Source organism: Chaetodon auriga, chromosome 2 (assembly GCF_051107435.1).
Source record: "Chaetodon auriga isolate fChaAug3 chromosome 2, fChaAug3.hap1, whole genome shotgun sequence".
In the NCBI taxonomy this organism is placed as follows: domain Eukaryota; kingdom Metazoa; phylum Chordata; class Actinopteri; order Chaetodontiformes; family Chaetodontidae; genus Chaetodon; species Chaetodon auriga.
The window spans coordinates 25,630,215-25,643,992 of record NC_135075.1 but is presented as its reverse complement, the minus strand read 5'-3'; the positions used below and the strand labels follow the sequence as shown (position 1 = coordinate 25,643,992).

At 45.5% G+C, this 13,778-nt stretch overlaps 1 protein-coding gene and 1 non-coding gene across 7 annotated transcripts in view; one reads left to right on the top strand and one right to left on the bottom strand.

The window, feature by feature from the left end:
* chd5 (chromodomain helicase DNA binding protein 5) overlaps positions 1-13,778 on the top strand; it is a 40,398-nt gene that overhangs the window by 12,718 nt on the left and 13,902 nt on the right. For all 6 annotated transcript variants that reach the window (XM_076743215.1, XM_076743207.1, XM_076743232.1 and 3 more), the window contains exons 3-25: positions 451-669; positions 1,639-1,757; positions 2,298-2,539; positions 2,638-2,750; positions 2,922-3,048; positions 3,377-3,543; positions 4,633-4,851; positions 5,779-5,985; positions 6,458-6,669; positions 7,213-7,344; positions 7,545-7,653; positions 7,848-8,039; positions 8,254-8,454; positions 8,698-8,835; positions 9,103-9,224; positions 9,446-9,619; positions 10,147-10,288; positions 10,500-10,631; positions 10,864-10,981; positions 11,092-11,216; positions 11,387-11,633; positions 12,123-12,295; positions 13,116-13,290. In XM_076743215.1, the coding sequence (XP_076599330.1) occupies positions 451-669; positions 1,639-1,757; positions 2,298-2,539; positions 2,638-2,750; positions 2,922-3,048; positions 3,377-3,543; positions 4,633-4,851; positions 5,779-5,985; positions 6,458-6,669; positions 7,213-7,344; positions 7,545-7,653; positions 7,848-8,039; positions 8,254-8,454; positions 8,698-8,835; positions 9,103-9,224; positions 9,446-9,619; positions 10,147-10,288; positions 10,500-10,631; positions 10,864-10,981; positions 11,092-11,216; positions 11,387-11,633; positions 12,123-12,295; positions 13,116-13,290 (3,805 nt within the window). The remainder of the gene's footprint in view (positions 1-450; positions 670-1,638; positions 1,758-2,297; positions 2,540-2,637; positions 2,751-2,921; positions 3,049-3,376; positions 3,544-4,632; positions 4,852-5,778; positions 5,986-6,457; positions 6,670-7,212; positions 7,345-7,544; positions 7,654-7,847; positions 8,040-8,253; positions 8,455-8,697; positions 8,836-9,102; positions 9,225-9,445; positions 9,620-10,146; positions 10,289-10,499; positions 10,632-10,863; positions 10,982-11,091; positions 11,217-11,386; positions 11,634-12,122; positions 12,296-13,115; positions 13,291-13,778) is intronic.
* trnat-ugu (transfer RNA threonine (anticodon UGU)) lies at positions 4,893-4,965 on the bottom strand. Its single transcript has one exon. It is a non-coding gene; the product is annotated as a tRNA-Thr (tRNA).

Below are 13,778 nucleotides of genomic sequence, written 5' to 3'. Positions count from 1 at the left end.
TTTGCCCTATCATTGAGTTTCATGTTTTAATTATTCCCCCTTTTTTTTATCGCCAGATTTGCAGATACCTCTCGATTGGAGGCAGATTTACTTTGTCGTGTCAATGGTGAAAGTCAGACCTTGACTTCAGTTGTGACTCAGGAATCTGGCTTTGATGCCAGCTTTAGTCAGTCACAGTCACGTCTTGAGGTGGAGAGCTAAAGCAAGATTCAAAGTCAGATTGTACCTGTTTACGTTTGTAAAAATAGCTGTTTGCCAGGAGCTCTTGACTACATCTAAGAACTGTGAAGATGGCTGGGGTGAATTTCACTCGTAGTTTTGTGAAGATTTAAGTTACGCACATCTGTGAAAGCCGTCTGAACCTGACATACGCTCACATCCTGCCATAATAACCATTATTGTGCATTCACGCATCCATACGCGTAACGTTCATGCGTCCGTGTGCCTCAGGGAGGGATCCAGGCGAGAGTTGACAGCGACCTGGACGAGACCTCAGAGGTGGAGGAGGAGCGGGAACGTCCAGAAATAGGCTCCGAGAGCGAGAGCAGCACGTACGGCCCAACCAAAAAGAAGAAGAAGAAACCGAAGGAGAAGAAAGAGAAGAAGCCCAGGAAGAAGAAGAGAGACGAGGAAGATGACGACGATGACGACGATGATGGCAACATGAAAGTGAGTCTGAGTCGAGGTCCAGGAGGCCGGCACAGATCACACCTCGTGTTCTGCTGGATTCTCTATGTTTAATGATGTTGATTTGAAGAGAGGGCCTATAGAGTCACATTAAATCTATCATCTCTTGATACGATAATCTAATAATAATAATAAATTGGATTTGAAGTGCTTCTCACATACCCCAGGGACATTTGACAGAAGGACAGCAAGCAAAATATGAATAATAAGCCCGGCTAAAAAGAGCAGTCTTAAAGGAACAGTGTGTTAGATTTTGGATCTATTGGCAGAAATGGAATATAATATTCATGAGTATGTTTTCATTAGTGTTTAATTACCTGAAAAAAGCTCCACCGTGTTTCTACAGTGGCCCAGAATGGACAAATCAAACACTGGCTCTAGAGAGCACCCTTCATGTCTTTGTGTGAGTTTCATGGCCTCCGTAGGCTCTCCTACATTAGGGGGTATTTATTTTATTCACCTCTAGATGCCACTAAATCCTCCACTCTGCACCTTTAAGTGTGCATCTGAAAACGCAGATGGCAGGAAGCGCATCGAGGAGCTGCTAATGATAATTCACTGATGATCAAATTCATGATTCATGATTCAATTAATTAACCTTTCACTCCTGCTCCTTCTATCTCATTGAGAAATCCAGACTGTGAAAATGCAAATGTTGTTCATGGTAGAAGCTTATCTGCTGGACACAAGATGTCTCATAACTGACTCAAAAGTCCGTCCTCAGTGTGTCAGTGTATGAGCACTGGAGGCCTCCAGGTCGCACACTCAGCTGCATGCTGCACCGTGATTGGCCCCCAAACTAAAAAACGGAAAAAACTGAGGTTAAAGGTGAGCGCAGAGAAGCTTTCCTCCTTAAATAGATGAATTTGAAAAGAGCCCTCTGGTGGTTTTACCTTTAACCTTTTACTTTCCAAATTCATCCAGTGATCTCTCCCATCTGTATTTCCCCAGGAACCCAAATCATCCAGCCAGCTGATGCAGGAGTGGGGTCTCGAGGACGTTCAGTATGGCTTCACCGAGGACGACTATAAAACCATCACTAACTACAAGGCGTTCAGCCAGTTCCTCAGGCGAGCATCTAATTTTGTTAACTGTCCCGTTTCTGTGGTTTGTCAGAAGCCCCCACTGACACTTCCACAAAAACTCCACAGCGAGACCAGATCGAGGTGTGATGAGCAAACGCTGCTCTTTTTGTTTGAGCTAGAAACCTCGGCTGTTGGTATAAAGAGTCTGTCTCACCTGGGGCTGTCTGGCTCGGCTAAGCCTCCGCTCCGACAAAGTGGAGCACGAGCTCCTGCAGTGCCCCCTGTGAGTAGTCAGCTGCTTACTGGATGCCTGTGACAGCCGGGAGGCTCTGGGACTCGGTGCTCTGACCCACTATCTCTCACAGGCCAGCGTGCCAAACCTCAAGCTGTTGCCTGACAAATCACAAACATGACATACACACAGCAAAGCAGGGAGAACAAAACTTAAGGGGCACTGGGGTGTCAGCAAATCAAGACCCACTTCCCTGCAGTGCTGAGGGAAGTAGAAATTACATCAACAGGAATGAAGTGTGACATAATAAAGCTGCTGTTGTTGTCTCCTCTCCCCCTGGCTCTTTTTCTCAGGCCTCTCATTGCCAAGAAGAACCCGAAGATTCCCATGTCAAAGATGATGACAGTGTTAGGAGCCAAGTGGAGAGAGTTCAGTGCCAACAACCCGTTCAAAGGCGCATCTGCCACCGCTGTGGCCGCCGCTGTGGCTGCCGCCGTTGAAACGGTTACCGTGGCACAGCCGACGTCTGTCAGCAGCAGCCAGCCGGGCTCTCAGCCGGGGCCAATCAAAAAAGCCAAAACCAAAGAGGGAAAGGGTGAGGCCCAGTGAACCGTCACAGAGGACGTATTTTTAGAATAATAGCGAGAATGCCTCGTGGTTAACGCGCCTGATGTCTCGGTCTGTGTGTCTCAGGACCAGGAGTGAGGAAGAGGAGTAAGTCTGTGAAGGAGGTGAAGAAGAAACCCAAGCCGAAGAAGACCAAATCAAAGTCGGGCCAAAGTGGGAAGAAGAAGAAAGCATCCTCGGTATGTGTTGTTTTTCTCGTTGGAGCCCATTCAGCCTCTGAGCTTCTCCTCTACTGTATGTTTTCACTGGCATCAAAGTGACCAGACTGTTTACTGCTCTGACTTTGAGAGTTGGTTTAGTTTAAGTTTCTGCGTGGTTCTGAGCTCTTCGGTTCGTGTGTGCTTTTCCAGAGCGAGGAGGACTTCCTGGAGGAGTCGGACTTTGATGACATCAGCGTCCACAGTGCCTCTGTGCTTTCTGATACCTCGGGGGCCGCCACCAAGAAAAAGGCCCGACGTGGGCGGAAAAAAAGGAAAAGTATGTTCACTGTCTACGCTCGCCGTGCTCTGCGGTGTGTTTTTTCCCTCCAAAATCCCTTTGAAATCCCTCAGAACCAGACTGTTTGATTATGGGTAACTAGGAAATTAAAATTTATTTATTTAAGCTTTATTTGTTTTGGGAATGTTTTCTGAAGGCACATGCTCTTTCCCAGCACCCTCACACTCTTAGAGTCTCATGCACACGCAGAGCCGATCGCTGTAATGTCTGAATAGTTTGAATCTTATAACGTTATTAAAAGCCGCATTCAAGCGCATTTCTGTATGTGGGAATCTCCCGCGTTCACCTCCTCTTTTACGCTCTCCAGAGGAAGATGGTGATGGTTATGAGACAGACCACCAGGACTACTGTGAGGTTTGCCAGCAGGGCGGAGAGATCATCCTGTGTGACACCTGTCCCAGAGCGTACCACCTGGTCTGTCTGGACCCTGAGCTGGAGAAGGCCCCCGAGGGCAAATGGAGCTGTCCACACTGTGTGAGTACATTAGCTTGATATGTAAATTTCAGGAAGTCTTATGTATGCCAACAACCTGCGAAAGTGGTCATCTGGGAGAATTTTGTATAGACTAATGCAAAAGTAATCCCTCTCAATCATCACTAAAGACCCACGAGAAGCGTGTGGAGGAGTGTTTACCTGCAGAGACGCTGCCCTCTGCCTGTGTTTTCTTACTTTCTTCTGTTTTGCCGTGGTCGGCACGTTTCTGGGCTGCAACCTTTGCATTGTTTAAGATGCTTAAATATTGTCGTCATATCTCAGTTTGCACGAGCCTGCCATGATACATCTTCCACCATTTACTGTCAGGCTCTTCAAACCAGCACGTGTGATGCTCATATTCTGCTTAAACAGCACATGTATTTCACAGGACACGGGATATTTGTGAGTGACAAGCAAAGGGAATACGACCTCAGTTTGAACCGTCTTCAGCAGTGTTCCAGTTCTTTTTGACGCCTTAAAATGAAGCAACGTGTACCTGCAGCCCCACATCACAGGTCGCATATATGTGAATAATTCAGCTAATATTTTACTTCTCTCAGATTCTTTAATGTCAGTGATTTTCAAAGGAGCTAAGAGGTAAAAGTAGAGTGTGTCTCAAGATTTCAGAGGTTTTGTCAAGTATATGCATTTTTTTTCCTTATGACCGCTTGAATTTAACTTGTGACCCCTGCAGGGGGGAACTGGGGGGTTCCTACGCCCAAATTTGGAGCAACTCATCTCCCATTTGTCTGCACTAAAAGTCCTGTCCTGCTCCTTTTCCCTGTGGAGAATGTGGTTGTTATCAGTGTATATGTGAAAGCCAGTTTGCTCGGTGTTTGAAAGTTAGTCATTTATGCTTTTCACAAATGTGCAAAATTGATAACTAACACACAACAAAGCTGTGATCACGCAGCCTTTTGGTCTCACTCTCCCAGTATGTTAATGTGGTTTTCTCCATAAAAAGACAAACACAATGAAAGTCAGCAGACCAAATCAAGTAATCAAAATGAAGTCAGCTTCATTTTACAATCAGGATGGATGAATTTAATTAGCAGTGTTGACACTCTGTGCTTCTCCTCTGTCCCTCAGGAGAAAGAGGGTATCCAGTGGGAGGCCAAAGATGAGGAGGAGGAGGAGGAAGAGCCAGCAGGCGAGGAAGAGGATGACCACATGGAGTTTTGCAGAGTGTGTAAAGATGGAGGAGAGCTGCTGTGTTGTGACACCTGCCCATCTTCATACCACATCCACTGCCTCAACCCACCTCTGCCCGAGATACCCAACGGGGAGTGGCTGTGTCCGCGCTGCATGGTGAGCCCCCAGCCCTCAGCCCAAACACTGTTTACTGTCTCAGGCCCTAGTGAGGATTGAACTCACGACCCCTGGTTTACAAGACCAGTGCTCTAACCGCTGAGCTATAGGGCCGTACGTACAGCTGCACTTCACCAACGTTAGCATCCAGTGTTTAAATATTTTATACTTTCTAACATGTAGCACTCATAGTGTGGCTATGAGTGATTTTAGAGCCACATCACCACCTATTTATACACACTGTGGAGCACTTCAGTCGAAATATGGAGTTAGTTGGCATCATGTGCTTCCTGCTTTAGTATTTCAACTGAACATTTATTAACGCTCCTCAAAGATGTTTTGTTATTCTGGAATTGTAAATTATTTCTCTAACATTTTCTAGAAGTAGTTATTTGTATAAGTACCGATGGAAAACTTCATAAAAGTATGTTATATCATTCTTTTGTGCTTTTTATGGTTTTTTGCTTCTCGTCTTGTTTGTCTCTCTGTTAATGTATAATGTCAGCCTGCAGAGGGCTAAATGCTAAATGTGACACATTGATGCTAATTAACAAGAGCTGTTGCTTATAAATAAAAGATGTGTTAAGTAAAATATGATTGATTTGTGAGCTGCTGAGAGGGGCCAGTTTAAATCTTTGGGTCAGGTTTCTCAACTCATATCAAAGTCACTTCCAGCTAGCGGTTTGAGCTATCCCGTTAGCCTGTTTATGTTTGAATTACTGTGCATAGTAACATGGACTAAGACTCTAGTGGATGTTGTTCAGGGAGGTGGGGGCTTAATGTGCTGATGAACCTTCTCGACCTGTCCCGTGTGATGACCCCAATAATACCTGCTCTGAAATCCTCCACCAAGATTTTGTGTGTGTTGATGTTTTGACACAAGCTGCAGATAACTGCATGTATCACATCCCTTCTTTTCTCCCCCAGTGTCCTCCCCTCAAAGGCAAGGTCCAGAAGATTCTGCACTGGACGTGGGGAGAACCCCCGTTGCCAGCTGAACTGCCCGCAGGCCCCGACGGCAAGCCAAGTGATCCACTGACCAAGCCTCCGCTAAAGGGCCACCCAGAGAGGGAGTTCTTCGTGAAGTGGGCTGGCCTTTCGTACTGGCACTGCTCCTGGGTCAGCGAGCTGCAGGTGAGATTCCAGAAATAGGTCCAGTCTCAAATTAACATTTCTGCTCTTTGGCCGCAGGAACTCTGCGTCTTCTCTGCTAAAAGTGGAACACGCCCAACGAGCCAAGAGACTTTTCACCGGAACTGTCTTTTACAGTCAATCTAAAGCAGTAACGCATGTCCCTTTAGCCATTTAGCTGTCAGTCTTTAAGGAATATGTGTATATAAGTGCGCATTGTTTCACGTGTCAAACCATCAAAGCACGATTGCAGAGCACTTCAGAGGCTCAAACCTAGCTGACATTTCACTTAGTGATGTTTGAAGAATTGCTTATTTAGAAACACGACAGCTTAATTTATTTTGTATCCGTCTTCCTTTCATTTAATCCAGTAGTAGTTAATCAAATTAGGCTCAATGCTGTGGATAGGTTGTGCTGTACTGGAGGTGCTGAATGAAACTAAGCAGAAGTGATCATTCTGTCTGCGGCTGTGCAGTTGGAGCTGTATCACACGGTCATGTATCGGAACTACCAGCGTAAGAACGACATGGACGAACCTCCGCCGTACGACTACGGCTCCGGAGAGGAGGAGCTCAACAGCGAGAAGAGGAAGAGCAAAGACCCCCAGTATGCTGTGATGGAGGAGCGCTTCTACCGCTACGGCATTAAACCAGAGTGGATGGTCATCCACCGGATACTCAACCACAGGTGGCTGCTCACAGTTACACGAACTCTTACTGTAGCTCTCAGATCAGGTCACAGTCTGAATTTGAAGCGGTTTTACAGACTTTAAATTCCCGATCATAAGCTGCTGCTCAGCTTGGTTTATGCTTGCTGTCATCTTGCCTTTACTCGCTCTGTAATATCACTTCATACATGGAGATTTTTCCTCACAGCATTGCATATTTCACAATACGGGAGATGCCGGGTGTTTAATATCACAGGAAATGCACCGCGAGGGATAACAGCAGTAAATTATTTCCCATATGTTTCCAGACTTTAGAGGCCTGTTGCTCATATGCACAGACATACATTGCAGTGATTCAGATCACGCTGCAGTTCGAGCATATTTTGTACGATATGAGATCACTCTCTGGAATCACTGCTTTCTAAGTTTCAACCTTTTGCAGCTACAGTTGCAGGAAGGAGGAAGTTCATTTCAAACCTGTCCTTAGAAAGAGCTTAACACTGATCACTGTACAAACCCCCTAAAGGCCTCAAACTCTGCTTTTTTCTGTTTGTTCGTTCCAGTTTTGATAAAGATGGCGATGTGCATTACCTGATCAAGTGGAGAGACCTGCCCTACGACCAGTGCACCTGGGAGGTGGACGAGTTTGACATCCCAGAATATGACAGTCTTAAAGCTTCTTACTGGGACCACAGGTTGGTTAACAGCATGTACAAGTTGTTTTGAAGCACAGCTGTTGAGAGTAACGTGGAGGTGATGGTGAGGATGACGAGAATGAGTCCACGGCACGCAAAGTAAACGAAGCATATGCTGCCGTTTCCCCTCTGCCCTGCTCTATCTGTGATAACCCTGTTTGAGCTGTTTGGCTCATCATGTTGCTGCAATTACTTGCCAGGGAACAAATACTAGGGGAGGACCAACGCCCCCTGGTGGTGAGGAAAGGAAAGAAACTCAAAGAGGACCATCCAAAGAGGGAGGTCCCTCCTGATGCTCCTATCATAGATGTAAGTTGGGATATTTAGATGCTTTTTAAGTTCAGCTTTCCTTATTTATTGCATTCTTTTTGTAAATGCAACACTGCAGCAGCTTTCTACAGGAAATCTCTCAAATGTGGCACACAGTCACTAATTATCATGATTTTGCATGATTAACCCATCTAATTACTCCAGAATAAACAACTGTGTTCTCATATCACCAGCCAACCATCAAGTTTGAGCACCAGCCGTGGTACATTAACGCCACCGGGGGAACGCTGCACCCGTACCAGCTGGAAGGGCTGAACTGGTTGAGGTTCTCCTGGGCACAAGGCACAGACACCATCCTGGCAGATGAGATGGGCCTCGGGAAGACGGTGCAGACGATAGTGTTTCTCTACTCACTCTATAAGGAGGTGAGGATGGGAGAGTGTCTTCTTTCATTATACCCATCGCACATGGCGTCACAGTGGTGCAGTGCACTCGTTATTAATACCATTTCTTATAATATGTGGTGTAGATATAGATTAAAACATATTGGACAATGAGAAAGTTAATGATGAGACCTAGATTCTATCTGCTTCCTGTGACGTGACAGTTTATCTTTCCTCCTCCTCCTCCTCCTCTCAGGGTCACTCTAAGGGGCCTTTCTTGGTGAGTGCGCCCCTCTCCACCATCATCAACTGGGAGAGGGAGTTTGAGATGTGGGCTCCGGATTTCTACGTGGTGACGTACACTGGAGACAAAGACAGCCGGGCAATCATCAGGGAGAACGAGTTCACCTTTGAAGACAGCGCAGTAAAATCAGGACGCAAGGTGTTTCGCATGAAGGTGTGGAAGGTGCTTTCAAATACCTTTAGTTCGTTTGAAGTAAGAAAGAAGTTCAAAGCTGACAATTTCCATTTCCACTTAGAGAAAGAATACATTTTCACAGCTTTGTGCAGCTTGAAAAGAGCATAAACTAAAGTATTTTCAAGGAATACCAGAATAGCATCCTCCACTATACGATCCCACATCTAAACTAGTCAACATCTGCTATATTTTGCTGACATTCTGCTTTCTGTCCCCATGCAGAAAGACACTCCTATCAAGTTTCATGTGCTGCTGACATCCTATGAGCTGATCACCATCGATCAGGCCATTCTGGGCTCCATCACTTGGGCCTGCCTGGTGGTAGACGAGGCCCACAGACTGAAGAACAACCAATCAAAGGTAAAGCTGCGTTTCTGCCACTGAGCATCCTGTTCCAGAAGCAGCATGGATGTTATCAGGGACACAAAAAAAACAGGAAAGGAGCGGGAACACAGAGCGATATGAGTAGGAAATGTTTGTGCATAAACGTATCCATGAAATAAAAAGACTGACGTCGAATAGGCGATTTTGGAGGTATGATTGGAGCTTGACATTCAGGAAGTTTTACATGCGTCATTGCATTCATTTTGGAGGTGCGTGGGTCTTATCTCAGTGTGCTCTGTGCAGTTTTTCAGAATTCTCAACGGGTATAAGATCTACTACAAGCTGCTGCTCACTGGGACTCCTCTTCAGAACAACCTGGAAGAGCTGTTCCACCTGCTTAACTTCCTCACCCCAGAGCGCTTCAAGTAAATCCTTCCTTTTTTATCATTCCCTTGTCTTTCCATCCTTCTCCATCTTACCAGCATGTGCTAGCTGGTGCATCAAATAGCTCCCTCCTTAGACTGACAGAGAGATCTGTTGTTTGGATGCATGCTTTGAATTAAACATACATGTGAACTGTCGCTGTCTTTACTGCAGCTTCATGTCGTTGTTCCATTCTTCTTCCTTTGGCCTGTGATCTGTGCAGTAACCTGGAAGGCTTCCTGGAGGAGTTTGCCGATATCTCCAAGGAGGACCAGATCAAGAAGCTCCACGACCTGCTCGGCCCTCACATGCTCAGAAGGCTGAAAGCTGATGTCTTCAAGAACATGCCTGCAAAGACAGAGCTGATTGTGAGAGTGGAGCTGAGCCCCATGCAGAAGTAAGAGCCTGCATGAAAAGAGGAAGGAGGAGTTGATGCTTTGTGTTGCTTTGTACAGTAGATTTTGGAAATATGAAGTGGAGATAAAGGTTAGAAATACTCAAACAATCATGCAACTTATTTAACACTATAGAGAAAAAGTTTCAGTTAAAAAGGAAAGCCTTTAAAGTTGCTCCTGTAGGTTCAACTGTAAGCGGCTGAATGTTCTCTGTGCACATCTTAAGCACCTTAATACAGTATTGGCCTGATTTGGACAAGCATGTGAGCAAATCATTAAACTGTGCAAGTTGTGCAAGACTTAACAACTTAATGACGTGAAAATGGCTCGTAATCACTTCACAGGTAGAATATTGCACTGACATGATAAATAATGGTGTTAAATAATTAAAGCAGTAATTAAAAAGCTTTTAATCACAAGATCAAGTTCAAAGAGTGCATTTGCCAAAACTGATGTTTTTAAAGAGCTGAAGTAATTGGTTGTGCTCTTCACTCTCGTCCCCTGATTCAGTCTGATCTCTGACCTGCAGGAAATATTACAAGTTTATTTTGACGCGAAACTTTGAGGCTCTGAACTCCAAAGGTGGAGGGAACCAAGTGTCCCTGCTCAACATCATGATGGACCTGAAGAAGTGCTGCAACCACCCCTACCTGTTCCCTGTGGCTGCTGTGGTAAGGCAGCAGTTTCACTTCAGTGTTTGATCTCAGCGAGTGGTGGTGGCATAGAGAGAGTCTGTGGGGAGATGAAACCTGTATGCCACAAATTATCACCCTCGTCTCCTGGTGGGCAGTATAACACTGTGGCTTAAAGGCACTTCTTATACTTACCAGGCATTCATATATGTCTTCATCTGATGCCTGGATTTGATTTTTGTCTTTGCAGGAAGCTCCCGTATTACCCAACGGATCGTATGATGGCAACCTACTGGTGAAGTCCTCAGGAAAACTGACGCTGCTGCAGAAAATGCTGAAGAAACTCAAAGATGAAGGACACAGAGTTCTCATTTTCTCTCAGGTAACAGTCGAATAAATAATGTGTCTGGGCTGGAAGCCATAGCCTTGATTGACCAGTGGCCGTGAAACACTGAAAATCCAGCCGTTCATATTTTGGCCTTTGCACTGTCAGCTGTAGCTGGTAAATCAGCCGATATTCCAGACATTTTATCAGAGATCATTTTGAGAGAGAGTGCAGACTTTTTGTAGCTTTAACACTTTCATTTAGTTCGACCCTGCATGTTTTTTTACAGATGACAAAGATGTTGGATCTGCTCGAGGATTTTCTGGAGTTTGAGGGTTATAAATATGAACGTATTGATGGAGGGATTACTGGAGGCCTAAGGCAGGAGGCCATCGACCGCTTCAACGGTGAGTTTGTTAATCCAGAATCCATCTGTGTGAGCTGGTGTTGATGCACGTTTCCTTCTATGTGGCTTTCGCTCGCTCTCACACACAAACCGACTCTGTTTCTGTGACAGCGCCGGGGGCTCAGCAGTTCTGCTTCTTACTTTCAACACGAGCTGGAGGTCTCGGCATCAACCTGGCGAGTGCAGACACTGTCATCATATACGACTCTGACTGGAATCCTCACAACGACATCCAAGTACTGATTTTTCAGAGACTTTCACAGGAATGCTTGCATGCTTTTGTTGTAGCTTTCAACCAGTGGAGCTTTGATATGATCTGCCCTGTGAGAACTCTGATAGTCTCCTTACGCTGTTAATTTCAGCTGTTCACCTCTATGTCGTCTCCTTTAACTGTCCGCCCTCCCAGGCTTTTAGCAGAGCCCACCGCATAGGCCAAAATAAGAAGGTGATGATCTATCGTTTTGTGACGCGCGGCTCAGTGGAGGAGCGAATCACTCAGGTGGCAAAGAGGAAGATGATGCTGACCCACCTGGTGGTGCGGCCCGGCCTGGGCTCCAAAACTGGATCCATGTCCAAACAAGAACTGGACGACATCCTCAAGTTTGGCACTGAGGAGCTTTTCAAGGATGAAATGGAAGCGGCGCGAACCATGGGTGTGTACATCCACCAGATGTGGCTAGTTAGCTTCAGATCGTCACTGTTGTTTGATGTTAACAAAGAAATGAGACCTTGGTCGAAACATGTGGATGTTTTGTTGTTTCTTGCATTTCCTGATAATAAGGTTTCCCTTATTCTTTTGCACAAAGGGTGTTTCCTCTCACTCTGTTCATGCCACAATAGGTGGGAGTACTGTCGGCCTCTTCTAAAAAAGTATTCTCAAAAAATACTCCTGCAGATCCATAATTCATCAAAAGTTCTCACAAGTAAAACTCAGAGTGGAGATGAGTCGAGGCTGCTGATCTCCGAAAAGCCACCGAAGGGTTTGAAAACCCAAAATTCTGTTGAATCTTTGTAATCGTCCAGTTGTTCAAAAGTTCCCTTTTTAGATTAAATCCTTTTGCCTCTTTCGACATGGGCAAACATATTTTGTTTGCTGGAAAAGGCCTCCTATCAGTCATTAACTAAGAGCTTCTCATCACCAGGTGACAACAAAGATGGTGAGGAGGGCAACGTGATTCACTACGATGACGACGCTATCTCGAAGCTGTTGGACCGCAGCCAGGATGCCACCGAAGACACGGAGATTCAGAACATGAACGAGTACCTGAGCTCCTTCAAGGTGGCTCAGTATGTGGTGAAAGAAGAGGATGGAGAGGTGAGAGTAAAACCACGTTCTTCAGCCCGGTGATTCAGGAGGGGTGGGGTCACACAGGTGGAGGAGAGACCACCGTGTGTCAGATTCTGCTGCAGAACCTCAAAGAGAAGAAGTTAAAACCACAGAGACGCTGTGGTGGTTTCACTCCCTGGTGGTGCTGAAGGCAGTGTTTTGATGAGCAGCTCCTTTTGTTATTTAATGTGAATGCGACACGTTTTTGCTGACGTTAAAGGGCCGGGACATTTTAAAAGGTATTACTGGAGAAATAAAAAGTGAACATTTGGCAAACGTTTAAAAAAGCTTTAAAGAAGGGACTGTGAATGTTTAATGATGCAGGGGATGCTTTCAACATGTCCGGGAGGCCTGGAGGACACACACTGTGTGTAAAGTTGTTTGTTCACGAGGGAAAAAACTCACAGGGTGCCTTTAATTCACAACTGCTCCACCGGGAACATCAGCCTCGTGTTGTTTGGTGTGGGCACATTGAAATATTACTGTTGTTGTAACATCAGCATAGTCACAGATAACAAAGTAAAACTAGTTTGCATTTTCAGAAAAACTGCTCATCATATATCTATGTAAAATAATCTTATGAGACTATAGCATTCAACAATGCCTCGTCTGAAACTGGGGGCATATAGTGAAAGCCCCTGATGTTAGCTTTAGCTTCAACTGTTCACAGCTAAGTCTAGGATTTAAAAAAGGTCACAATGTCTTTTTGTATGTAAGTTGTTTAGCCTTCGCCACAGACAGACAGACAGCGGTTTGCTTTGTATTTACTCTCAAACATCAGTCAGTATATTTGCCTTTGTGTGTGCAGGAGGAGGTGGAGCGGGAGATCATCAAGCAGGAGGAGAACGTGGATCCAGACTACTGGGAAAAACTCCTTCGCCACCACTACGAGCAGCAGCAGGAGGATCTGGCCCGCAACCTCGGCAAAGGCAAACGCATCCGAAAGCAGGTCAACTACAACGATACGACCCAGGAGGACCAAGGTAGGCTCTGCGGACAGGCTCGTGGCGCTCGTCTGTCAGGACTCGCATGCCTGTGTTTGCCTCATGCTTTCACCAAGGCTCATTTCAAAAGTGTTAACCTCTGATATTATCGTGCAAAGTTATTCCTTTGGAACAGCAGCCGCGCGCTATTATTGCCACTTTTAATTTGAGGTGTTGCAGACAAGGTTTGGCGTTCCTGCTCGTATTTAAATACGAGCAGAAATAAACAAAAGCACACAGGATGCAGAAGAAGAGATGAGCTTTTTGGCTTGTTAGCCATCGGCTCACCAGCTGGCTTGTGGACAGGTGGCAGGCGAGCCCAAAGCATATTTCTAAGAAAGAAGAGACATTGTTTTCTAAAATAAACCGCTCAGCAGGGCCCTGTTTGGGCTTCATTTGATGGATCTGTTTCTTGTCTTCTCCAAATGATTTTCCAGCAGTTTGCAAACCTCCGACAGTCAATACTAAATGTTGCTGTGAATGGCATT